Below are 27,473 nucleotides of genomic sequence, written 5' to 3'. Positions count from 1 at the left end.
GAAAGTAGTGCATTTTACTACCGTTGTCGTCGTAATTACGGAACTAACCAATTTGTCGTTCTCAAGCAGTTAAGAAAATGAAAGAGTTAAAGTGGACTTTAAAGTTAGAAATAGTTGTTGTTGTTGTTGTTGTAGCAGCATAGACATTCCCCATACATATACGGGGAATGCTGCTGCAGTGACAGTATATAAATCCGGGTCGTTCTGGTTACGAAGGACCGATTGTCGCGGGAACGAGTTAGAAATAGTTAGTAATGGATATAATATATGAGAAAAAGGTTTTTTCTTAGCTCATACAAAAGCTTATATAAAATGGGTAGTATCTTATAGAAAATGCTTGCTTTTCTTTGAGTCCTTTGCTTGCAAGCTTTTCTCATATAAGCTGTTCATTGTGGCCGAGAAGTCAATCAAGGAAGTAAATCGAGTTCTAATATCGCTTATACACCTTTACACCTACGCATATGTGGGAATATGTAATTTTTGTAGATTCAATTCTATAATTAAATCTTTAATTTCTGTATATTTAAAAGGAAAATTAAAACCTATTCGAAAGGGTTTTCAGTAAGATTTATCGGCATTTGAGGACTCCTTCGATCTGAACATAGCTCATCGGATAAGACTTGTTGACCCAGTCATTTCGCCCGATATGTTTCAGTAAAAGGAAAATATTTTTGTTTTGGAAAAGCGTTTGGTGTCACTTGTTGGCTCTAATAAACGTTAATTTGGCTTATAGAAATAAATCTTTCACGCATTTTTGAAGGCAGGAAACCCGCCGGTATAAATATATTTAAAATTGTCTTACCTTCGGAATTGTTTGAGGAAGATGTTTACGTTTAGGCTGCGTTTACCATCGAGGAGTGTTATTTCAGTACTCTCCTTCTTAGATTTGCGATCGAGCGTGTCATAACCAGAGCTACCACTACTTTCACGGCCTAGTTTTGGTGAGCCTTGTGCACTGGTCGACTGCAGACAGAAAAGCCCTTCCATTTCATTCCAATCTATATCTGTCATTGGAGTGTCTTGATGGTTATTAGCCACAATCGTCCAAATGTTCTGCTTTCCAATGACACGGTTTGGCGGTATTTTACCCCAATTGATGGTTTTCATCTTCGACTTCGGAGCTGGCGTATCCTGTTGTGGTAGCAGTATTAAATTTTGACCATTCATGCACATGTCAGGAGTGACGGGACGTATGGGATGTGCATGGTTCATGAGCGAATTACCCGCACCTGGTGGTTGTGGAGCGGGTGGTGGTGCGCCGGGTACTGGTGGCGGTGCGGGTGGTGCTACAAGACAATTGCCATTCATAATAGGCGGCGGGGGTGGTGGTGGCGCTACACCGATAAATCCATTTAATGGAGGTGGCGGCATTGGTGGTGGCGGTGCGGGTGGCGGTGGAGTAACCATACTATGTACCGGCGTCGATGTTGATGGTAGTAGTGGAGGTGTCGATGATATCGGTGATAGCGGTCCGTTATGCAGCTGTGACGAAGCTGAGGTAGAGAGTGAGGCGGCGGCATTCTTGCGACTAGGACTGGTTGCATCACCACGACAATGTGGGCAGGAAAATTTTTGTACGCTCGGGGAGCGTAATAGCCTCACCGAATCCTCATGACTCTCGAGCAGTGTAGCACGATGTACTAATTTTTCTGTCGTATCCCAGATCACATCACTGATCGCTTCTTTGGGATCGATACGTAATAAATGTTGTAGTATACTTAGAAATGGCACTTCCTGTGGCGTGTCGGCCACCTAGAAGTAGAAAGTTGCATGATTAAGTATTATTTACAATTCATTGAGAATAGGACATATGTGTGTATGTGGGGATATATATATGTATATATTTTGTGGCCTATACTATATGCACTTTGAAGTAATTACTTTAAAGTAGAGGTGTCGTATCACAACGCCATAACTTTAACTGTAGCCGTATATATGTATATATATAATTATCCAAATTATATATATAATTAGTGCTTACACCCTTTCTGGGTATTTGGCCGAGCTCATCCTCCTATTTGTGACGTGCGTCTTGATTTTGTTCCACAAATGGAGGGACCTACAGTTTTAAGCCGACTCTGAAGGGCAGATATTTTTTTAGGAGCTTTTTCATGGTAGAAATACATTTCCCATTGCCTGCCGACCCCTATAAGAAAAAACATTTTCTTCATTTTGGTTTTTGATGGAGATTCGAACCTACCTTTTCCGATTGGTAGACACGCACCAGCCCATTCGACTTGACCAAAGATATTTACTGTCAACTATTATTGTGCCATAGCCATAGGAGGATGGTTCCATGTGTAGAAGTCCACGCAAGTGGGAAAGTTACTGATCGCCATTCACTTGGGAGTGGCCAGGACGATTCTTTTACATATGGTTCAAGCAGCTCACAACGGCCGGGATTAGCCCACGTATCCTCTGGGTAGCTTCCGAACACCCGTTCGGGAGTGAGCTAACGTGAGAAGGCGAAGCATTCCAGGATAGCTGGTTGTGCGCTGGGTTTGGGACCCGCCACTTAAAAATCCCCCCCAATGAAAAGAATTAACAAGCCTCGGATGAGAACTGCCTTTACTGATGACGACCCCTGCAAACGAAATAAGGAATATGATTTGAGGGCATGCACCTGGAATGTCCGGTCCCTTAATGGGGAAGATGCCTCTGCCCGGCTGGCTGATGTCCTCGTGAGAGTAAAGGCTGGCATCACTGCCATCCAAGAGATGCGATGGACGGGGCAAGGTAAGAAAACCATAGGACCTTGCGACGTCTACTACAGCTGCCATGTAAAGGAGCGCAAATTCGGTGTAGGATTTGTTGTGGGAGAGAGACTTCGTCGCCAAGTACTGTCGTTCACTCCGGTGGACGAGCGTCTCGCAATAATCCGCATCAAAGCGGGATTTATTAACATCTCGCTAATTTGCGCCCACGCCCCGACGGAAGAGAAGGACGATGCGACCAAAGATTCCTTCTGTGAGCGCTTGGAACGTTCCTATGAGCGCTGCCCTCGCCACGACATAAAAATCGTGCTTGGCGACTTCAACGCTAGGGTGGGCAAGGAGGGAATTTTTGGTCCCAGAGTCGGAAAATTCGGCCTGCACAACGAAACATCCGGTAACGGACAGAGGCTGATCGACTTCGCCGGGGCCCGAAACATGGTAGTCTGCAGCACCAGATTCCAGCATAAAAAGATACACCAAGCTACCTGGCTGTCTCCTGATCGAAAAACGCGAAACCAGATCGATCATGTTGTGATAGATGGAAGACACGCTTCTAGTGTATTAGATGTACGCACGATCCGAGGACCCAACATCGACTCGGATCATTACCTTGTTGCAGCCAAGCTGCGCACCCGCCTCTGTGCAGCAAAAAACGTACATCTACCTGCGCAAAGAATGTTCGGCATCGAAAAGCTGCAATCACAACAGACAGCCAGAAGATTTGCCACTCGTCTCTCACTCCTGCTCTCGGAGAGCACTGCCCAACAAACCGGAATGCGCGAGCAATGGAGCAACATTTCTCGTTCCCTACGTACCGCCGCCGAAGAAGAAATCGGATTCCGGCGAGCCCGAAAAAACAATTGGTACGACGAGGAATGTCATGCTGCCGCAGAAAGAAAGGATGCCGCCTATAGAGCCACGCTGCGATCGGGCGCAACGCGAGCCATGTGGGATCGCTACAGAGAGCTGAAAAAGGAAGAGAGACGTATTATCCGACAGAAGAAACGAGAGGCCAAAATACGCGAGTGCGAGGAGCTTGAGATGCTGGCCAATAGGAACAATTTTACCAGAAAGTTCGGCGGCTTACAGAAGGTTTTAAGACCGGGGCGTTGTCCTGTAAGAACAAAGACGGTGATCTGGTGACTGACGTACAGAGCAATCTTAAATTATGGAGGGAACACTTCTCGAACCTGTTAAACGGTGACAGCTGCGCATGTCATAGAGAATGTGAAGATCCCGATACCCCAATCGTTGACGACGGAATTGTCGCTCCGTTACCCGACCATGACGAGGTGAGAGTAGCAATATCACGGCTAAAGAACAACAAAGCCGCGGGCGCCGACGGACTGCCGGCTGAGCTATTCAAACATGGCGGCGAGGAGCTGGTAAGGTGCATGCATCAGCTTCTATGCAGAATATGGTCGGATGAAAGCACGCCTGCCGATTGGAATTTAAGTGTGCTCTGCCCAATCCATAAGAAGGGCGATCCTGCAATTTGTGCCAATTACCGCGGGATTAGTCTTCTAAATATCGCCTATAAGGTTCTAGCGAGCGTATTGTGTGAAAGGCTGAAGCCAACCGTCAACCAACTGATTGGACCTTATCAGTGTGGCTTCAGACCTGGAAAGTCTACCATCGACCAAATATTCACAATACGCCAAATCTTGGAAAAGACCCATGAAAGGAGAATTGACACACACCATCTTTTCGTCGACTTCAAAGCTGCATTCGACAGTACGGAAAGGAGTTACCTGTATGCCGCTATGTCTGAATTTGGTATCCCCGCAAAACTAATACGGCTATGTAAGATGACGTTGCTCAACACCAGCAGCGCCGTCAGAATTGGGAAGGACCTCTCCGAGCCGTTAGATACCAAACGAGGTTTCAGACAGGGTGACTCGCTGTCGTGTGATTTCTTTAACCTGATGTTGGAGAGCATCGTACGAGCCGCAGAACTTAATCGCTTAGGAACAATTTTTTATAAGAGCGTACAATTACTGGCGTATGCCGATGATATTGACATCATCGGCGTTAACAACCGCGCTGTTAGTTCTGCCTTCTCCAAACTGGATAAAGAGGCAAAGCGAATGGGTTTGGTGGTGAACGAGGACAAAACGAAGTACCTCCTGTCTTCAAACAAACAGTCGGCGCACTCGCGTATCGGCACCCACGTCACTGTTGACAGTTATAATTTTGAGGTTGTAAAAGACTTCGTGTATTTAGGAACCAGCATTAACACCGATAACATTGTCAGCCTTGAAATCCAACGTAGAATCTCTCTTGCCAACAAGTGCTACTTTGGACTAAGTAGGCAATTGAGCAGTAAAGTCCTCTCTCGTCGAACAAAACTAACACTCTACAAGACTCTCATCATGCCCGTCCTAACGTATGGCGCAGAAGCTTGGACGATGACAACATCCGATGAAGCGACGCTTGGAGTGTTCGAGAGAAAGATTCTGCGTAAGATTTTTGGACCTTTGCACGTTGGCAACGGCGAATATCGCAGACGATGGAACGATGAGCTGTATGAGCTTTACGACGACACAGACATAGCGCAGCGAATAAAGATCCAGCGGCTTCGTTGGCTGGGTCATGTCGTCCGAATGGATACAAACGCTTCGGCTTTGAAAGTATTCGATGCGGTACCAGCTGGTGGTAGCAGAGGAAGAGGAAGGCCTCCTTTGCGTTGGAAAGATCAGGTGGATAAGGACTTGGCTTCACTTGGTGTGTCATGTGTGGCAATGTCGAGAAAATTAGTAATTTATTCATTATATAATGACATTGTATACCAACAATCAGCTGGTTATGGTTATGGCGAAAAACTAAAATTAAATTTTTTTGTACGGGTAGGGTTATGACTACGACATTATGGCATTGCACCTCTAATCGATAGGCATAGGTTGGAAATAAGCAGATTTATGTGATTGTGGTTATTGCACCTCTAACTGGGCCTTTATACGTTCAATAAATATGATTTTAGAGGAGAGCAGAGAATATTTCGCAAACGGGTTTTGGATAATGTTTTGAAATTGTAATGCCGCTCGTACTATAGTATTTATTTGCGACAATTATCATACCGTTTGCTAGATTTATTCCAATGACAGCCTTCAAAACTTATGTTCTAATACAGAAATTATACTTAAACTACAATAATATAAGATCTCAGTCCATAATTCACACATAAATATGAACAATACGCAAATATGTATGTATGTAATATACTATATGTATATGCAGACAAGAGCGTGCTCAAATGTGTGGAAGAAGTGAATTGCTTTTAATGATATAATATTTTTATTTTCTGTGCGAGAGTTACAAATACAAGTTTCATTTTAAAAATAAATCAATATGAAGAAAATAGATTTCCTTTCTTATTGTAGCAGTATACAAATTTCCCATACAATTACGGGGAATGCTGTGGAGTTACAGTACTTGGCCGGATATACGTAAATCCGGCCGTTCCGGATATGAAGAATCGACTGCTGTGACAACGCCGTTGCCAAGTCTTTTCGGTTGGCTACAGGTTCGAAGCAGACTGTTTTCATGAACCGTTAACTTATAATAAAAAGGGCTTTTCTTCTTTTGGCTGCCTAACGGCAGGTCGCAAAAGATCAATTGTTTTACTGGAATAAAAGCTTACCCAACGTAGCGATGCTTTAAGGTCCAAACGGCGAAGAAATAATTAAGTTGGAAAAATAAATCCATTACTTTCTCGGAAGATGGCTTTAGTGACCGATATCTTGTAAAGTATCCATTAGACAATTTAAAGTTTATGCTCGTTGCCAAGATAAAATTTCACACTAAACAAAATTCTTTTGCTGTTTTTTGTTTATTCCATTCAGTTATGAGTTTCAGGGTGTTAACAATGGAAGTAAACTGAGAGAAAATGTATTACATTTTACTGTTTTTCCTTGATAAAGGCGAAAATGCATGCCAGACCGCGGAACTTATGAATGGTGTTTATGGGTGGGGTACGGTACACTAGTTTACTGGGGAGGCAGCCCTTGGTCGGGAAAAACCCGAGTCATTCCGGTAACGAAGAACCGGCTGCCATGAGAATGAATGGTGCTTATGAGTCCGATACTGTAACAGTTAATTACGTGCCGTTGTGGTTTCGCCGATTCTGTTCAGGCGTTTTTGATGTTAAAGAAAATGCCGATAAAATCACTGGAAAAATCGAAGTTGGCTGGCATGTTAGTAGTCGTAGCATCGCCCAGAAGCGACTATAAAACAGTTTTAAACCAATTGCGCAAAAATAATGGATTTCTTTTTCCCCAAGCTAATATGCGTTAAATAATTATAGCTTAGAGACTTATTGAAAAGTTTTGACTATTTATTTGTTTCTTATTTCATTTAAAATAATTTTTTTGCCTATAAAAAACCATATTAACTAGAGTTGAAAACTTTTTGTTCAAAAGTCAAAAAGGAACTCAAAATATTTTCAACAAAATTTCCTGCTTTTAATACGATTTACAGAAAATATTCGGGTATGCAGATTTATAACCCATTGAATTTTGGTGTAAAAGACATCAATCGCGTTGATTTTTGAAATTTGTTTTTGCTTGAGTCCATATAGAAATGTCCAGCTCTCGTTATAAGGAGAAAATGGACAAACCCACGTACCTATTTAATGCATTATACATACGTAGTTAGCAAAAAATTGGTTTGAGTTCATCGTGTACTAGTTTTAAAAAAGTTCATCTACAAAATATTCCCAATTTAATACCATATTTGACGCCAATGTAAACTACACAAAAACGTCAAAGTCTAATGTAGAAATATAAAAATATTGCCCTTTGTATTGTAGTACCACAACTTATTAATTTGCATACCTGTCGTAATATCGCGTAGAATACATCAAGATGTGAGTTTAAGTTGATGCCGTTTGGGCCCTGTAGACTCTGCGCTTCGTCGCATTCTCGCTGCTCGTCGAATACGTCCAATTGCACAATAATATCTCCCACACTCTGTGCGACTTTTCTGCAAGTAGATAATTTAAAATAAAAATAGTGAAATATTGTACATTACACATACAACATCAGTAAAAAAATGTTTCTAGATTTGTTCTACTTTTTATAGGATTTATAACTATTTCGCTAATTAGAAATGAAAAATTTATTACTTACTATCAATATTGACTAATTTATAAGACATATTTATGTTTTTTACGGGAATCGTCGCTGTCAAATGGAATAATGTGATCTTAATATTTATTTTATGTAGTAGCGATTTATTATTCCTCTTGCAACGAGGCGCCGCCACACTGGAATGTTGCAATTAGCAATGAGATAATATTTTATTGACACACTAGCAAAAACCCGGCCGCTTTGTTGTACCGCTAAAGCAGAGCTGTTTTGTATATTAAGTGGGCAATTTATTCTAACGCTCTGGGAAACACTATATTTTTCGTTTTGCTATCCTAAGTAAAAATGAATTCACTTTTTTGATGCCCTGTTTGAAAACAGGCAGCATAGAATTGACAGTGCAAGAGTCACGGATTCTCAAGATTTTATCTAAAATTTTTTGACGATAGGCTTGAGTTTAATACATTGTCATTGGGAATGATAGATGGGCAGGCTACCGCTCACTCTTGAATTCATAGGGAAGATCTATATGTCATCAAGAATCGTCACCGCATGGTAATGGAAAACAGTTTATTTGAACAAAACTAAAAATTTAATTTGACCTGGGAATGAAAAAAATGAATACTACACAAGAAATCCCGGTAGTAACGTAAGGTCACTTGTAATAATCAGAGGTGATAAAAATATGGAAGAAAAAATCGATTTTAAGCCCTTAACTATGTTCGAAATAAATTTTTATTCTAACTTAATAAACCTAAGATGATCTTTATTCTTATTCAAATATATGTATAAGTATATTATAATTGGCTCTTACGACCTCCTCCTATTTGTGGTGTGTGTCTTGATGCTTTCCACATATTGAGCGACCTACAGTTTATGCCGATGCCAAACGGCAAATGGTTTTTTATGAGGAGCTTTATCAAAGCAGAAATACTCTCGGAGTTTGTTTCTATTATTTTCTATTATTTTTGTTTCTATTAGTTTAGTGTTTCATGCACCAAGGTTTCAACCAACGCACTTCCGAATGGAAAGATTACGAGCAAAATTGTTCCATACAAATTGACTCAACCTAATGTGCAATATATTAATATGCATCACTCTTCACATAAAAAAATCTGTACTGGTTTTTCATCGAAACTAAAAAATTTATTATATTCTAAGCCAACATATTTCGGAAAAATGTTAAGATTTAAGTGAGCTGGACCGTTTTTTTAATCTTTAACTCTTCTATGATCTGAGGCGATTTTTTAGGAAAAATATTTTTAAACACTAAAGCTTTATAAAAAACTCAATTTTTGGAGGTACTTTCAAATCGGTGGAGCTCTTAATATTTTTTCCCTATATTTTGAATGGAAACCACCGATACTGTAATATCTAATTACGTGCCATTTCGGTTCCGTCGATTCCTTTCGGGCTTTGATGCTAAAGAAAATGTCGGTAATGTCGATAAAATCACAGAAATAATCGAAGCTGGCTGGCATATTAGTAGTCGTAGCATCGCCCTGGAGCTAAAGATCAACCATAAACAGTTTTAAGCCATTTGCTAAAAAATTTTACGCAAAAATAATGGATGTCTTTTTCTCCAAACTAATATTAAGTAACTGCTATTTTAGCGTTTGCCATCATTCGAATCCTTTTACTAAACGATTAATTCACTCAAAAAAATGTCTCGAACAAACCAATTATTGCAATCAAATTATTGAGACAAGTAATAAATTACCCTACCTACGAGCTAAATAAATAACAACACGCCCGTACATGCATACATGTGTACATATGTATGCATTTTTCTAAATATCCAAAAACCGCATTACATTTTGCCACAGCTAAGTATAAATAAATTGCATTCGTCTGCCTACTGTTTGATACTCACTTTAAATTGTGCACTAGCTGCGAGCTGCGAAAATTATATTTGGATAAAGAACAACAAAAAGCAAGACGGCTAAGACGCTGTATATTTGTCGTCTCCACTGCACAGCTTTAGGCTTTCAGTCTCAACGGAAATCGTAGGAATGATGAGAGTCCTTGGCAATCGAATATGTTTTATGTCCGAAAACACTGTATATCCAAACGATTGTATTGAAATGACCAAAGCCTTGTTTTACGCCCTTCGCCTCTACTTCTTTGTCAAAAAGTTAGCAGTTGGATAAGCGACAATTGTAGACTGTTAAAATGTGCACTTTTCAAAATTTGATATTCCAAAGTATTATGTAAATTTGTATTTGTGTTTTAAATTTGTTAAATTTTCCTATTTTAAAGACAGGACACCGAAAATGTAATAAACTCATTTGCGTACGCTCACTCCAGTGTCACGATTTGGAGTCGGCCAGCAGTCGATTTGAAGAGAGCGCGAGCTAAGCGCCTTTGATATTTGTTTATTGTTGGTAAATTTTCACTTTTGAATGCACGTGGTGCGCGCGCATAGAAACGCGATTGCGTATCATATCTCTGCTTTACTCACGAGAAAGCTTCATCGTTAACAGCACGTGATTTATTGTCAAAAAAAAAACATAAGTACGAGTGTATGTATATACATATTTGCAATTGAGCAGGTAGGAAATAAGTATGTACATGTAAAGGAACATTTGCATAGAGTGTATATATATATAATATTGTGTATGTGTGGGAAGGAGCTAATGAAAGTGTAAAATTTGGTAAGTGGCATGCTAATAACTGTTTGCTATTGGTATTAATACGATATGATAGATAATCTTTTGTAGGCCAGTCGCGAGTGCTGTGTCGTCAGAAGTTTAATTGTAGATATGTGGATACAGTTGTGTTCATATTATAAGCGTAAAGTAAAGTTATAAAAATTTACAGAACATTTCTTTATTGCACGATGAACACAGATATAATTAAAATAAAAAGCTTTATTTTTCTTTGCACTTTTTTGGAATAAAACGGAAAAAATTCACACGTAGACATAATCTATTCACGAAAACAGTAGTAAAAACGAAAGTGGCATGAAATTCCACGTGAAAACAAAATAATACAATTTCATGCAAAAAATATTAAAGGCACAACTAATATTTAGTCGTACTGCATTGAGTGTCTAAAGATCTGCGTTCGACTGGGATATCTGATCATGCAGAGCGTAAAACTTCCTACAATGGGGTTGCATTACTTAGATCTCTTTCGCAAACCTTGTGTCTTATAGGTCCACTAAGTTTTCGATGCGGCCTCCGTAGTCGAATGGGTTGGTGCCTAACTACCATTCGGAGTTCAAAGAGAATGTATGATAAAGACAGAATGTAATGGCAAACCTACGAATGTATTTCCAACATGAAAAAGCTCCGCATAAAAAAATATCTGTCGTTCGGAGTCGGGTTGAAACTGTAGGTCCCTCCATTTGTGGGACAACATCAAGACGCACGCCACAAATAGGAGGATGAGCTCGGCCAAACACGCAAAAAGGGAGTACGCGCCAATATATATATATGCATATATATAACTCTGTGGGCAAAAGGTAAGGTGAATTTGGTTGTAAAATGAAAAATCTTTATTTATTCTTGTAAATCAATTTCATCTCCTTCAAAATAATCCCCTCTCGATTAAATACACTTATGCCAACGATTTTTTCAATCCCCGAAACATGCCAAATAGTCCATTTCCGGTATAGCCATCAGCACCTTCTTCGATTCAGCTTTCATCTCCTCAATCGACTCGAAACGCGTTCCCCGGAGTGGTCTCTTGAGTTTTGGGAATAGCCAGAAGTCACACGGAGCCAAATCAGGCGAATACGGTGGTTGCGGAACGATATGCGTGGAATTTTTGGCGAAATGGTCACGAAGAACGAGTGCAGTGTGAGACGGTGCATTATCGTGATGCAAAAACCAAGAGTTGTTTTCCCATAATTCCTGTCTTTTTAGACGAATTGCTTCACGTAAACGACGCATAACGCTCAGATAATATTCCTTATTAACAGTTTGGCCAGGTGGAAGGAATTCATAGTGCACCACACCACGAAAATCGAAAAAAACTGTCATCATGACCTTCATTTTTGATCGACTTATTCGCTTGATTCGCTTGACCAAATGGTCTTTCAAAATGGTTTTCACAGATCCTTCTGATATTCCGATCATATCAGTAAGGTCTTTAACAGTCAACCGACGATTTTTGAGCACTAACTCCTTCACTTTATTGACGTGTTGGTCATCTGTTGACGTCGATGGTCGTCCGGAGCGCTCCAAGTCATCAACACGTTCTCAACCCTCTTTGAAGTCTTTGTACCACTTATAAACATTTTTCTGCGACATGGTCGACTCACCAAATGCCTTCTGCCACATGCTAAACGTTTCCGCAGCTGAAATTTCAGTCCGCAAACAAAATTTGATGGCACTTCTCTGCTCAATCAAATCAGACATTGTAAAAATCGAAAAATGCACTCTTGGTCGTGTGGCAAACACAAGCGTAAATATATTACTGATAATGACATTCACATAAAAGTTGGCCCAGATGTTATTAGCAGTGGTGCCAACTCATGAAAAAAAAATAACTAGAGCGAAATTTTAATCCCGCGAAGTTTGACAAATAAATTTACCTTACTTTTTGCCCACAATATATAGGCCGTAAAATATATTACCCAACCACAATACGCCGTCAACATATTAAACATGGAGGGGCTAAAATAATGGTTTGAATATAGAATTGATGGTATAATTTTATAAGAAGTTATGCCACCATACGCAGAAGAGAAAATGTCTCGAAAATAGGCCTTTCAACAATATAACGTCCCAAAACATATGAGCGAGCGAGCAATTGACTTCTTTTGGGATAGTAATTACCAGATCTGAATTCTCATCAATTCTATATTCAGTGCTGTACCAAACCATTATTTTAGCCCCTCCATGTTTAATATGTTGACGGTGTATTGTGGTTGAGTAATAGCATTTTGCGGCGTTTTTAGGTACTGACTTCGACCTTTGAGCCTAAAAGTACCTTTTATTCTTGTCCGTCCACAATATATTTCGACATTTTGAATGTGGCTACCCGACGACAGTATCTTCACATCTTAGCATATTTTTCAAGTGACGCTGGTTAAAAGTTATACCTTTCGCGGATTGTGGGCTTTCAAATTTGATTTCAACAAACGTTTTCGCACTGTCACTGCATCCACATCACAATTAAGTTTCCCTCAACCTTCTGGAAATTAGCATTTGGCAACCGTCTTCCGAAATTAACTATATTACGATCGGTTTCATCTTCATCAGAAATAGTTTTTGTACGCAAAAAATGTTAGTGACAACGTTACTACCAGAAAGTAAAATTCAATTCGTTCATTTACTATATCGCTACGTTAAGACGAAAACATAATTTAAAAGAAAATTTCTTTTAAGGCCCGAGTAGAGCGTTTTGTAGCGTATACCTCAGCTATCACTACTATTATTATGAAGACAACTGTAGCTGTGTGTGTGAAGCTGGTCCTATGAATTTAGTCTATTTACCCGCACTCACCTGATTTCTTTAGTAAGCTTTTGACGCATCAGGTAATATTAGGTGAAGTGAAAAGTTTTCAAAGTTTTATTAATTCCTGGGTAATGAAATAAGTACTTATGTGTCGGTCTAAGTCGACGATTTCTATGTTCTTGCCAAAACTTTCGACTACTGGCTTTCCAGAACGGAATCGTCAAAATTACCGTTTTGCTATTGTCTTGGGTCCATAAGGAGTACGAACCTTTTGACCGTCTGCTCCGAATTTTCACCTTGATCATAGTGCTACTGGAGAAGCTATAGCATTTTTCTCTGGCTTTACTAAACACAAAACTGTCAAATAAATTTCTACTTCACCTACTGAATGGCTCGGCTAAGATCTTTTATATGACTTTTCTGTTGGTTAACGAGGACAAGGCTAAGTTAATTTGGTTATGTCCGGAGTGGAATGTCCGTCAAGAGAAAACTCGGGCATTAAACAGAAGCATGAATGAATGAATGAAATTTTTGTGCGAGGGTTGCCTTTTATATTTTGCATCATTGCAACACTATGTGTGATGAGCTGTAATTCGATATTTCTATTGAAAAGTTTGGTATCTTTTAGCATAGACTTCCATTTAACTCTCTTATGACCTTTATTTGTTCTTTTTTCAGTGAGTTTAAAAATTAATCTCGCCGAAAAGATGGAGAAAATTTCGCCACGATGTATTATCCACGTTGAAAGGATTATCGAGACAGTAGTTCATTGATCAACTAACTTCGATTTTTGGTGTTAAATCACCACATTTAGCTACTATGAAACCCTGATGTAACGAGTTCCAGGCTGTAAAGGCAGGAGTGAAGGTCGTCCAAAAATAGGTTTTGTGCCAGAAGCAATTGATTTGACAATTGCTCAAAAAAAGGACTTATGTCGATTGGTGTAAAGAAATGCTGAAGAAATTCAGCCGCGATGGTTCAAAGCACGTCTGTGACATTGTAACAGAAAAGGTATCATTTAAATTTTGCCTAACATGGAATCGATTAGAGACTCTCGCAACAACCGAATCAATGAGCAGTAAAAAAGTATTTCTCTTGAAATCGGTTTCATCATCAACAACCATTTAGTTTTCGTCGTTGTTGTATAGTTCATTTTCCTGCTGAAGGAAAATAATGAAAAAATTAGTGGAAGAGCAGTGAACAGAGGCACGGTTTCGAGCTATGTAAGATTCGAGGAGAGGCATATATTGAAAGTAATGTGGAAAATCAAAATAAAATGTTTTACATCATCAGCATTGCTATTTATTTGTATGTACATATAACACATGGGCCGAAAAGTCCCGGGCTTAACATATAGATTGCACTAGTTTTATTGCATTCACCTCTTTTTCAGTTAGTCCTAACCTTAAGAAGACATCTGTTAAAATTTAATGATATTCTATTCAATAGTTCGTGAGTTATTTTGCTAAGAGTGATGCTACTTTTGTTATTTTCAAAATTCAATGGATCAAAAAGATTTTTGGTTTTAATTTTACACTGTTTCTTGATGGGGAAAAATACCGCTCAAGCGAAGCAATGGATTGACAAGTCCTATGAGGACTCCGCTCCATCAGAGGCAACAATAAAACAATGGTTTGCTGATTTCAAACGTGGCGTTGAAACACCGATGATACACAACGCGGTGGACATCCAAATGAGGCGGTAACACCAGAAAACATCAAAAAAATTATTTTGAATGATCGAAAAGTGAAGTTGTGTGAGTTAGCTGGCATCGTAAGGATATCAAAAGAACGTGTTGACCTCATATTACATGGGCCTTTGACTATGAGAAAGCTCTGTTCAAAATGGGTGCCGCGCTTGCTCGCTGTTTTGTTTAATCAAGACAACGCACAGCGCCACAAGTCAATCAAAACAATCGCAAGACTATATGAATCAAACTTCTAATTGCTCCCATATCCACTGTCAGATTAGGCTCCCAGCGACTACTGGCTGTTCACAGATCCATTTTGAGGAAAAATATAAATCGTTATACAAAAGTGGTATTGAAATGTTAGAGCGACGCTGGCCAGTTTTTTTTGTTAGGCTCGGGACTTTTCAGCCCATGTGTTAATATGTATATGTATATGTATATACACGTACAATTATACACGACTCCGCTAAGCTTTGTAACATTATCCATTACTTTTTTTGTACAATATGAAGGAAGAATTACCTCTCAAGCAACACGCCAAATACATTTTTCGTAAATGTGCCTAACTTGACTTAAAAAAAAGTTATATAACCAAAATTCATATATAATGTAACACACTCTTAAGGGTAGATTCACACTATGGTGCCGATCACGGTTCGTTCTCGGTCTAGTCTCGGTTCGGTAAAATCTTTCGACATCTACATTTGTGTTCTTACATCGGTCCAGTCGCGATTCATCGTTCGTTGAAAATGAAAATGAAAATTTTTTCAATTCTCCAATAGGTTGCTATTGTCGAAAGACTGAACCGAGAACGCAACGTTATTCACACTATCAGTACAAGTCGCGGCAAGTTCGATCACGCTCCAGCAAAATATTCTTCGAACTTGATCGATGCTGGAGTGTGACTGTACCGAAACTTGAACAGCACGGATAGTGTGAATACAGTCATTGTTTTTCGTTTGTGAATATTTTACCGGACCGAGACTGGACCGAGAGCGGACCGTGATCGTCATCATAGTGTGAATCCGGCCTAAATCGGCATGGATCGCTTCCACTACTTGATACTAATTTTTTGAAATAAGCATGAAAAATCAATTAATAAAATACCCTAAGCTCATTCACTGAAATAATTCAGACAATCTGAATAATACAAAACAATTACATACTTAATATGTGTACATATGCATGCATTTAAATTGGTTGGCGGCAAAATAACACACTTTATAATGTGACTACCGAATAAAAATCAACAAAAAAAAACAAATTATAACAATACAAATGGTTAATCGGACCGTTAAATACTAAACACTCAAACAGCCTACTAAATTAACAAAGATACCAATATACATACATACATACATAAATACATATAAATGTATTCATACCCTGCAGGGAAAACTTGCTTATAATAATTTTTCTTAACAACTGGTTATATTGAGGGAAATCTGAGTTAGTTGCCGTAATGACTAGATTTTCGAAATATATTCGATTTTCCAAGAGGATTAAATGGGAATAACTTTACAATTATGTAAAGTGAAGTTAGGAATATAAACTCACTTTTTCGGTACGTATGTTCAGGTTATGCATTGGTTTGAAAATTAAAAAAAAAATATTTGCTTAAAAAAAATAAATAAAATGAATGCCGGCAAAGAAAATAGGTTTGTTAACATAATTCTAATAAAATCTTTGCTAGGTATTAATAACTACGCAATAACATAACAGAAAAAAGCGTGTATCCAAAAACGTGTGCCCACTTATTATATTATATTATAAAATGTAAAATGTGGATTTATTGGTAATTAATGCATATGCTTTATGCTCACTATGCCGGGTCGGTCCGGTATGTCACATTTTTTGTCAAAACTCTATTTAAAAGTTGCAAGTTGGAATTTTGAACATTTTTCAGATATACAAGTGCTTGAAAGAACGAACTTTTAATTTTGTTTTATTTAATTTAACTAATATTACTAGTCAATCCAAAGTAAAAATCATACCAATAATGATACCCTATTTTTTAATTAATTGACTTCCAGAAATTCCGATCCCCATAGCTTAATTTTCTAATGAGAATTTTATATAATATTTGTAAAAGGTTTGTGTTTGATGTATAGTGTGTTTGATGTATTTACATACTCTGAAACTACTTGCGATCCATTCCCAAAATACCAAAATCGATTCGTAACGTATTGCAGTGTAAATATCATCTAATGTTGTATTGAAAAGAGAATCATGATTTAAAATTCGCTGAAAGGCCAGTATTTCGACATCAGTGGCTTTCCCTGCAGGGTAGGACTGTAAACAACAAAATTGCAAAAGTCGAAATTGACGGATGCTGGTCGCTCGTTAATTTACGCGAACGTTCAGCCCTGTTTCGGAACAATTAATTAACATTTGACTGTATAACTAATTCCAATAAATTGTTGTTTCTGCAATTGTTTACGTTTGGCATTTCTTTGCTGCTGATGCTCATTTAAATTTTTGTCGACAAATCTTTATTTTAGATTTGGAATATTTTTTGTCCAAAGTTTACAAATAAATCATAAAAACAACTTGTCTGAGGGGTGTGTATTTGACGTGTTGAGGGTGGATAAATGATGCAAAGGTGTTAATTGATCTATTTCACAAATTTTCATTTTAAGAAATCACATTGTATGAGAAATGTTTTTAGTAAATTTTTTAGCAATTAATTTGTCGGAGTTTCACAACAAAACTTGCAGAAAAGAACATTCAGACTACTGGATGCCCCCTTACGTGTTTGATACTTGTATATGAGGAGCATTTCATGGCAGAAATGCTATCAGAGATTTGTCATTGCCTGCGGAGCTCGCTATTAGGAAAAAACCTTTTCTATCATTCGATGTTTCTTACCCGGGGAGTTACCCTATTCGCCTGCTAAATTGAAAATTTTTCATTAAATAACAATTATAAGCTGTCATAGAATGCCAAGACTTTTTTATTGTAATTATACATAATTTTTTGGAGCTAATATGTAAAATAGTACTGGGGCTACGTATGTAAGCACTTGATGGAGCACGATATGTAATTGCTCTTGAGAGATTCAACTACTTGACATGCATTCGTTATTCATTATTCACAGATCACTCGTTTTTCTTTTTGTTGTAGAAGGAAGATTATGTAAAAAAAATGGCCTATTTTGCCTGAGGAAAATGCAACTAGTGCAGATGGAGTTTCAAGTTTGTGAGATATCTCTCTCGTCCATAAGACTAAGGTGATCGGACTACTTTCTTTGGAACTGAAGGAAGCGATACTTAAAATTTGTGTGGATTTATGCCAACTTTTTTTGGAAACATTTCTTAGAGTAAATACTGAACATTTTCTATAGATATACCACGTATTTCTATGCTTTAGGAATAAAGCTCTTACTAAGTTTGCAATTTTATATAAAAGCTAAGCTTTTTAAAGTTTTTCTAACCTCCGAGTGTATTTCTGCCATAAAAAAATTCCTCATAAAAAAAAAAATATCTATCGTTAGGCAGTAGTTTTTATGAAAAGCTCTTATTATATATTTCCACTAAGCCCTAACAGCAGTTTCAGCTTAACTACATGAATAGCCTATTTCCACCGAGAAATAAACTGTAACTAGCAAACTGATTGAAATGCTCAAATTTTAAACAAATTGTTATGGTATCCATTACAGAATGAAGTTAATTAATGAATTTATTAAAAAAATATAGAATATTAAAAAATTGGGAAGTGTTCATTTTAAACCGAAATTTTTTTTCAATTCAATTAATTTTACTGAAACGAAATGTAGCTACTATATTAAATAAAAATTAGTCACTTTTTTGCTTATTCTTTTTTTTCAAAGGTTGGAACACCGCTCTCTTTTGTTAAGGGGCGTTAAGTATGATTGTATCGCTTTGATCAACACTTCGCTAGTTATTGAAAGTCGAAGATCGAATTTTAAATTCATATTATGAGCAATTTAAACCTGCCGAAATGCTCGTAAATTGATAAAAATGTAAGTATTTTGCGTTTGTATTTATCTTTTTGTCGACACAGCACTAATTTTACGCATTTTTTGTTTAATTTTATTCAAATCTAAAGTTGTGAGTCCCAAACAACAGCTGGAAAGGATCGCAGCATTAACGCAAGAAAATCTTCAATTTGAAAACTATTATTAATTATAATTTGTATAATGGTTCAGAAGCCAAAAAAATGGGACGCATTTGGACAGGAAAGCAATTGTTTAGGATCAGTTTAGGATCAGAAAAGAACGAGGAAAAACGCTGAATATCGAGCAACAGGTGGAGGACCGAATATACTAAAAACATATATGAAAATTGACGAGACCATATTTCTTCATATTTGGCGAATAACTCTTTAAAGAACATCTGGCACTTCTGATAGCACGACAGACACTGTGAACTGTGCAAATCTAAGCAAATTTTCCTTGCCAATGCTCAATTGGTACGATCCCTGAGCATAAAATCGCGGGACTGCTGCTAGGTTCAAAATATTTGGAATAGATTTGGCTCATATGCATTGCTGCAATAGGTTTTCTGTAGTGGACAGCAGGTCCACAAATGCTTCTTTAGATAGTTGGAAGTTTTTTTAGAAATCCGTGGGGTAGCCTCCGTACCGCTTTTTATGCCAATATATTTTAGAAAAGCTGCACTTATCGGTGGATATCGTTTCTAAGGAGTTGTAAGCGTCCCTCATCCGTTTTCTACTTCTGACCACTAATCTCTCATCATCATCATCGTTCAACCACAACTTCATCGTACATATTTTCTCAAATTTGAAAAAAAATATATAATTTTTTCTATATATTTATCTTTAAACAAATTTAGTTTGATGAAATCGTTTTTTCTTTTATTTGAATTTGCGGTATCAGCTGAGAAAAATAATCTATTGTGATTAACCCAAGCGAGTGAAATTAACAAATCGCCGCTATTCTCCATCGAATGAGCGCCAGATGACAATTCGTTCGAACAGCTCTTTCTCTTCTTGAATTTTCTCACAGAAAATATTTTTTTTCATCATAAATGCTTTTAATATATTTTCTGTAATAAGCTTAGGAAATATTCGCATTATTTGGGAATAACAAATGCTACAAAAGTCAACTAAAACATAAAATTGCAGACCCCTTCTTTTTATAATATATAAATGCTGTGTCTATTTGATTGTTTTAGACAAGAAATTGTAAACAAAAATCATAGTTCTTAGTTAGATATTTCTGAAACTTAGCTGAGCTCTTATTCTTAGCAGTTACGTTCTTGGTGGAATTAGCTAGTAGGAAGGTAGGGATTTTGAGTAGAATAGGCAAACTTATACCAGGTAAGAACAGGAAAATTAATTAAAATATGATAAAACATCAACGGTGAGAGATATTAAATTAATTTCAGCTTTATTTTGAAGCTACAATCCTACCATTATACGCTGGATTAGTGCAACATTAAAATGACCACCTCGGCAGTGCTTCAATCGGTCTGAATATTTTTACAGCTGGTGGCCATTGGTAAATCTGTTCACTCATTATTTAGATTTATTGGAGGTTTGCACTTCGATTTCATGGTCTTTTGTGCCCACTCGTTATTTAACACCATAATTGCGATAACAGTAAAATTTTGAAAAATGGACAGTGTCACGCTCACTTTAGTGTAAATGCGTGTAACGACATATCAAAACTCGCTCAATCTTGGTACACGTATTGCTCAACTTTTTCAATTTAGATCCCACATAATGATTATTGAAATCGGATAAAACCACGCTAATTTTTTATATGTTAAGACTAAATTTCCATTCGTTCCTCGGATGCGACAAGCTATCATTTTTCCAGATATTAATCCAAAATATATTGAGTATATAACCAAAACTATATTAATCTCATTCCGGACTGCGCCTAGCCTTACTTTCTTGTTTCTTTTCATATTGCATGGCGGCGTAATTTTAAGCAATGTTAAACAAACACATTTCTAATAAGTTTATTGCTAAACCTAAAAATTTTAATTGCCGTTTATTAATTTGTATGCAAATTGAGGTAAGCGGAAGACAATTTTGTATCATTTAAAATTTGCAAAACTGAATTTGTGTAGGTACTTACATTTATGCGCGAAATTATTCAACAAAAAATTATTTACATTTATGGTAGTAACACAAAATCACCTTCGGCTGAATTCAAAGGAAATAATAAAGGCATAATCTCAATCAAATTGTTGCTGACAGCCAGTGGCAGTTCGACAATGTCGCGGAAGGTAAACTTATACACGTAAAAGTACATATACGTATGCACAAATATATGCATTTATATGCATGGATGTATTTACCTGGATTTGAATAAATTGTCAAACACAACAACATACTATAATATGTATGAAAACTCGTAAACTTTTGTATGTATTTTTCTTTTTTCTGGGCATGGCACAAACTGATTCACGCAATAATAATGTCAATAAAATTTTGTTACTGCTGTAGTGTTAAAAGTGTTAATGTAGACAGCAATTTTAAATCGATTGGTAATTGATTATAAGTGCAGTTTGGTTAGATAAGCGTGAAACTCATATCCTGCAGCATAAAATCCGAACGAGTAAAACATTTCTATCAAAGGTAAATTATTATGGTCGCGTGGAAATTTCCTACAGCTCAGTAAGTGCCGTTCCCACGACAGTCGGGGGCTTCGTTACAAGAACGTCCCGGATTTATATTCAATCAAGGACAGGCCTTCTATACATTGTGTTGCAATACCAAATCTATCACACCCGTTCTATTTTGTTTGAAAAGTAAAACGATAGGGATTAAATCAAAATCTGTATTTTCAATAGTTTGAAGTACTACAATGTGGCGCAAAATTAATCATCAAAATGTTTTTGAATAAATAGAAAAAAAAATTATTTTTAGTGATGGAAATCGTTATTTCTACATTTTATTTTCATTTATTTATTAATTTGCTCATTTAGTAAATCTGGAGATATAAGGTTTCTTATAGACTACCTAGAACTAACAGTTCATATTTCGAAATAATTTAAAATATTCATTGAGTGATGATTTAACTTATATTTAGATAACGATCAATCAAAAGCCAAAGAACTTTAAATCTGATTAAACTCATTCAGTGTCTTAATCAAAGGTGCTTTCGAGGCCTAAACAGTTCTAACCCGCTCGAGGAAGAATAAATCATTACTCCGAAAATTTTTCTGAGATCAGTAAAAATTAATCCGCTCTGAGACTAAAGGCAAGTCAACTATCCCATTTATAATAATAAACAAAGCAAAGTGATAGTATAGTATACTTCTTCTACTTTGTAACGGTTTTAAATTTAGTAATGCACACATTGCATTATACTTATATACTCGTAGTATGAAGGAATCAGATCAGTGAAGTTCAAAGATCTCTGTGCAAAACGAAGAAATTTCTTTTTAATGCGTTCAAGTCTACTGATGTGGCACTGATTATATAGCCTCCAAATAAAGACGGCATACTCCAGCTTAGTGAAGTAAATGACTAAGAAACTGAAAAGTGGAGTCAAAGATTACTCCTAAATCAGTAATTTAATTGAAGAGTAATTAGACGTGAGTTCTTTATATGAGGTAGAGATTAAATGCTTAGACTTAGAAAATGACGCATGAGAGTATTTCTTAATATTCAGCTGAAGTAGATTCCTAGGATGGTTCCATTTGAAAAATTCCACGCAAGTGGGGAAGGCTACTGATCGCCTTTCACTTGGGAGTGGCAGGATGATTCTTCTAGATATCGTTCAAGCAGCTCACAACTTCCGGGAGCGAGCCAAAGTGAGAAGGCGAAGCATCCCAGGATAGCTGGTTGGGCGCTGGTTTTGGGACCCGCCACGTAAAAATCCCCCCCAATGAAAACTCGTACAAAGTCTCGGAGGAGAACTTCCTATACTGAAAACGAACTAAGGACTACGATTTGAGGACATGCACCTGGAATTTTCGGTCCCTTAATAGGGAAGATGCCTCTACCCGGCTGGTTGATGTCGTCGTGAGAGTAAGGGCTGACATCACTGCCATTCAAGAGATGCGATGGACGGACCAAGATAAGAAAAACTTAGGACCTCGCGACGTCTACTACAACTGCCATGTAAAGGAGCGTAAATTTGGTGTTGGATTTGTTGTGTGGGAGAGACTTCGTCACCAAGTACTATCGTTCACTTCCGTGAAGAGAAGGACTATGCGAGCAATGATTCCTTCTATGAACCCCTGGAACGTTTCTAAGAGCACTACGCCCGCCACGACATAAAAGTAGTTATTTGCGACTTCAAGGGCGGGCAAGGAGGGATTTTGTGGTCCCTCAGTTGGAAAATTCGGCCTGCACCACGAAACATCCGGTAACGGACAGAGGCAGATATACGTCGCCGGGGCTCGAAACATGGTAGTTTGCAACTCTGGTGCTTAAGCATAAGAAAATATACCAAGTAACGCGGCTGTATCCTGAAAAACGCTAAATCGGATGGATCTTGTTGTGTTAGATGGAACACACGCCTCTAGTGTTTTAAATGTACGTACGCTCCGAGAACCCAACATCGACTCGGATCAGTACCTCGTTGCAGCCAAACTACGCACACGTCTCTGTGCAGCAAAAAACGTACATCTAACTAGGCAAATAATGTTCGGCATTGAAAAGTTGCAATCACAACAGATAGCCAGAAGATTCGCTACTCGACTCCCCAACAAACTGGCATGCGCGAGCAATGGAGCAACATTTCACGTTCTCTACGTACCGCCGCCGAAGAAGAAATCGGAGGAATGGCATGCTGCCGCAGAAAGAAAAGATGTTGCCACGCTGGGATCGGGCCATTTGGCATCCCTACCGGGAGCTAAAAAAGGAAGAGCGTAAGTGGTTATCGCGCCAATTAAGAAGAAGAAGATTCCTATCACACCATGCCATGACGCTGTTGAGAACTGATTGAAGATTGTAAGAATCAGACAAGCTTAGTACAATTTAAAAAATTTTTAGGTCGTCTGCATATACAAGAAACTCAAAGAAATGGAAACATTTATATATGTCATTAATAAAGAACAAATGGCTCAAAATGGGACAGCAAGGATCAGAAGATTCGTTATGAATAACAATTTATTTATTTTAAAGAAAATAGAGTTAAATCCAAAATTTATTAGTTTGAAGATTAAGGTTGAGAGGCAAACTTTATCAAAAGCCTTGGAAAATTCCTTATAAACAGCAGCAACGCGAAGGCCACGTACGTTATTGGCCCCTTGCTTGTTTGTTTGTATACTGCAGCCTGATATACTGATTGACGTACGACGCCATTTGCTACAATTATAAATCTTCCGATAAGGTGATTAATTTTGCGCAACATTGCCCTAACAAGATTTGCATCTACACAGTGACGTACATAACCAATATTTGTGAACAGATTCCAAATATTAATCCCTGTGAAGAATTAAAGTAAATTGTGAGGATATTCATTCGATAATGTTTTTACAACTTTCAACGTGAAATTGATTCATAATTCATTAGTCCAATCTAAATTGGAATATGGAAAACATGGAATCTAATAATTGAAATATTGCAGAACTTGAACTTGTCGTTACTACAAACATTTGACTCTGCGAAACTGTGTACAGAATCTATTGCAAAACAGTTTCCTACAAATGTGTTGGAATGAAAATTTTTATTGACTCTGTTGGAGAATACCGAAAAAGTCGTGAACCTTCCCAGAATTTTGAATTTTTTCATAAACATTTATTTCCATTGCGTGGATTTTTCTAGTTGATTGAGAATTATAAGTTTGTATTTTATTATTTATAAAGTAAACTTTTAAAGAAACAGAAGTTTTACCCACCTTAAATTATTTAATAATGGTAGTACTTTTAAACCTGTAAATGAAAAAGAGAGAAAATGTTAATATAAGGAGATGTATTTTTTGATGGCACGTCATAAAAGGTGTATATGTACGAGTATGCATACTTATATAATATAAATGGTAATAATACTTTAAATATATTTAAAAAGAATTCCTCTAACGCTTTGATTAGTTGAGTTTTAATAATGTTAAGTATGCCATAGGCTGCCACGAAGAGATAGGCAGGCTATAATTGGCACTCGTATTTGTACGTATTTGGACTAAGGAAGCGAGCTAAATGAAAAAAATATGACTAACACATATTTAAGTGTTTTTCTAGTACAATCTTTCGAAATACATATGGATCTCGAGTTAGTGATTCGTCACCAGCGATATCGAAATCTTTTGTCTTTGAGGGACTTTAAAAAAGTCGCATTTTTCGAGCTCGTATCAAAGAATCAAGGAGAAGAACAATCAACTAGGATGTGTACGATTGGATAGAGCGGCTGCGGCCAGTATCCTGTAACACCTAGAGCTTGTTTATCTTAAAATAATTTGCTGTGTTACTCAAATGCGCGAAAACATCGATAACATGTAATTGGAGTTTGGATGAAAATGTTGCCACGGTCACCGTGTACGCCTTTCAGTTTTCTAGTTAATTCGTACTCTAAATATTGCCTAGTATCTTATTCCGATACGATGATCGATTCAGCTTTTCAATAACAGAAAATATTTTTCAAAGCGATAGAACGAAGAGTTATGTATGGATTCGATACACAGGGTTGTTCGTCCAGTACTTGGAATTAATTCCATATAAAGGGAATCATAAATATTTTTCAATATAGTTTTGCATCGGAGGGACCTAGAAACTTTGCTTATGCATGTTACACAATTTTATGCAATTAGTTTTGTGGGTAACTTTTTAGTAAGCCAACGCGCCAGCTAAAATTTTCAGTACATTTTCGCTACATTCGATACTTGCATCACAAATTTCGGTTGCATGTTGCAACGTGCATTTGTGGAGGGTTGGCGTAACATTTATTCTTAACAATATTCAACAAAAAATGGTTTAGTGGCGTCAATTCACAGCTTCTAGGCGCAAACTCAATGTGAGTTTTGTTTCGACTGATTATTCGATTTTTAGAGACAGTGCATACAAAATAGAATGTAAGATTGGCTTTGCGTCACTTAGCGACGTTCTATGGAAACCATTTTATTCTCTGCCTTCTACGAGTATTCCCCCCTTTTCAATTTGGGAAAACCAAAAATGCGTTAACATGGCATGGCAGTGCTCGCCATTGGTTGTGAAGTCGATTTTTCTCAACATAGGCCTCGAGGTGAAAATGAGCTTCACCTGAAAAGTTGAACTCAGTTTACTGAGTAAAAAGTAGAAATGCCTAATCATTAACTAAATATTTGGGATTTCTCGGATGTTCATTTAGGCGCCAAAGTCAAAAAAATCGCTAACTTACATTCCAAAGAAATGACAGTTAAATGTAAATAACTTAAGTTATTTCCACCGTAGTTGAATGGGTTGGTGCGTGACTATCATTCCATGCATGAAACACCTAAATGATAGAAAGAGTTTTACCTAAAAGCGGTCGCCTTTGGGCAGGATGTGGCAAACCTCAGAGTGTATTTCTATCATGCAAAAGCTCTTTATAAAAAATCATATCAAGTCCTAAAAAACGGAAATGAAATTTACAAATTTCGTTATCAAAAGGATTATCCTCAGAAAATATTGAAAAAGTTCATTGCTTCGTAAAAAATATATATTTCTTTAAAACGTTTCTTTTATTGCGATCTTTTTTTTTTAAACATTAAGCAGTATTTAATTCTTTTAACATAATTGGAATGCATCCAGTGATGCAATCATTTACTAATTGTATGATAAATAACAATATGGACTAATTTATTATGATTTGAGGTCTGTTGTAGGCTTTCGCTTGAGTCTGGTGTAGATTATGGGATTTGTAATTAATTCTGTGACAAGAGGGTTGGAGTGCGACTGAAGTCGAGTGTTTTGTTATGTGGCATATTTTCATATTTCTTCAATTATTGTGGATGCTTTGAGGTCACGATAAATTTGTGTATTTGTGATATTATAATGAACTGGAATCTTTGAAGTATTTCGATGTTTGAGTTAGCTGCAGCTCCTCAAAGTTTCAAGATAGGTGAGTAAAGTGAGAGCTTACTTTCGAGGGAAACATTAAAAAAAATAAGAAATGGTTTGTAAAAATTGTTTAAATGGAATTTAGGCTTCCTCAAACAATTGCGAATTTAAGTTTTTACGTCTTGTTAAACTCTATTCGATAGACAAGTCACTTTTCCATCATTCTCCTCATTCACCTGATTTAGCACCTTGTGACTATTACTCGTATCTATTCCCAAAAGTGCTTTCGGCGATGAAAGAAAGTGACCACCAGCCTAAAAACATTTCTTAAAAAGGACTTGGATGATATTTCGTTTGATAACTTAAAAAAGCGTTTTGGTTTCTATTGGTTAAAAGTTGTTGTTTTTGTTTCAGAACAGATGATGTAGAAGTAAATAACCTTTAATTACCCAGACCAAATATTTAATGAATTCTCTGGTTACACAATAGAAGTAAAATAACAGCTTTTGCGATCAAATTTGATTTACAGATGTAAACACTTTTATCAGAAAATTTCAATTTCAAGATTTAATCTCCTTAAATCCGCGTCAACCCTTGCAAATGCAACAGTTTTACAACAGTACTTATGTATTAAATGAATGCCGTCATTAAGTCAATTATATTTACATCAATCATTTTCTGA

General features: G+C 37.1%; 1 protein-coding gene across 1 annotated transcript in view; it reads right to left on the bottom strand.

Moving 5' to 3' along the window:
* Nucleotides 1-27,473, bottom strand: part of LOC128859589 (formin-J) — a 161,444-nt gene that overhangs the window by 15,430 nt on the left and 118,541 nt on the right. The window contains exons 5-7 of the mRNA XM_054096524.1: nucleotides 24,679-24,712; nucleotides 7,547-7,694; nucleotides 803-1,752 (exon numbers count right to left, since the gene is read on the bottom strand). Coding sequence (XP_053952499.1) covers nucleotides 803-1,752; nucleotides 7,547-7,694; nucleotides 24,679-24,712 — 1,132 coding nt within the window. The remainder of the gene's footprint in view (nucleotides 1-802; nucleotides 1,753-7,546; nucleotides 7,695-24,678; nucleotides 24,713-27,473) is intronic.

The sequence above is a fragment of the Anastrepha ludens genome, chromosome 4, assembly GCF_028408465.1.
Source record: "Anastrepha ludens isolate Willacy chromosome 4, idAnaLude1.1, whole genome shotgun sequence".
NCBI classification, from domain to species: Eukaryota; Metazoa; Arthropoda; class Insecta; order Diptera; family Tephritidae; genus Anastrepha; species Anastrepha ludens.
This window is presented reverse-complemented; position numbering and strand designations above follow the sequence as displayed.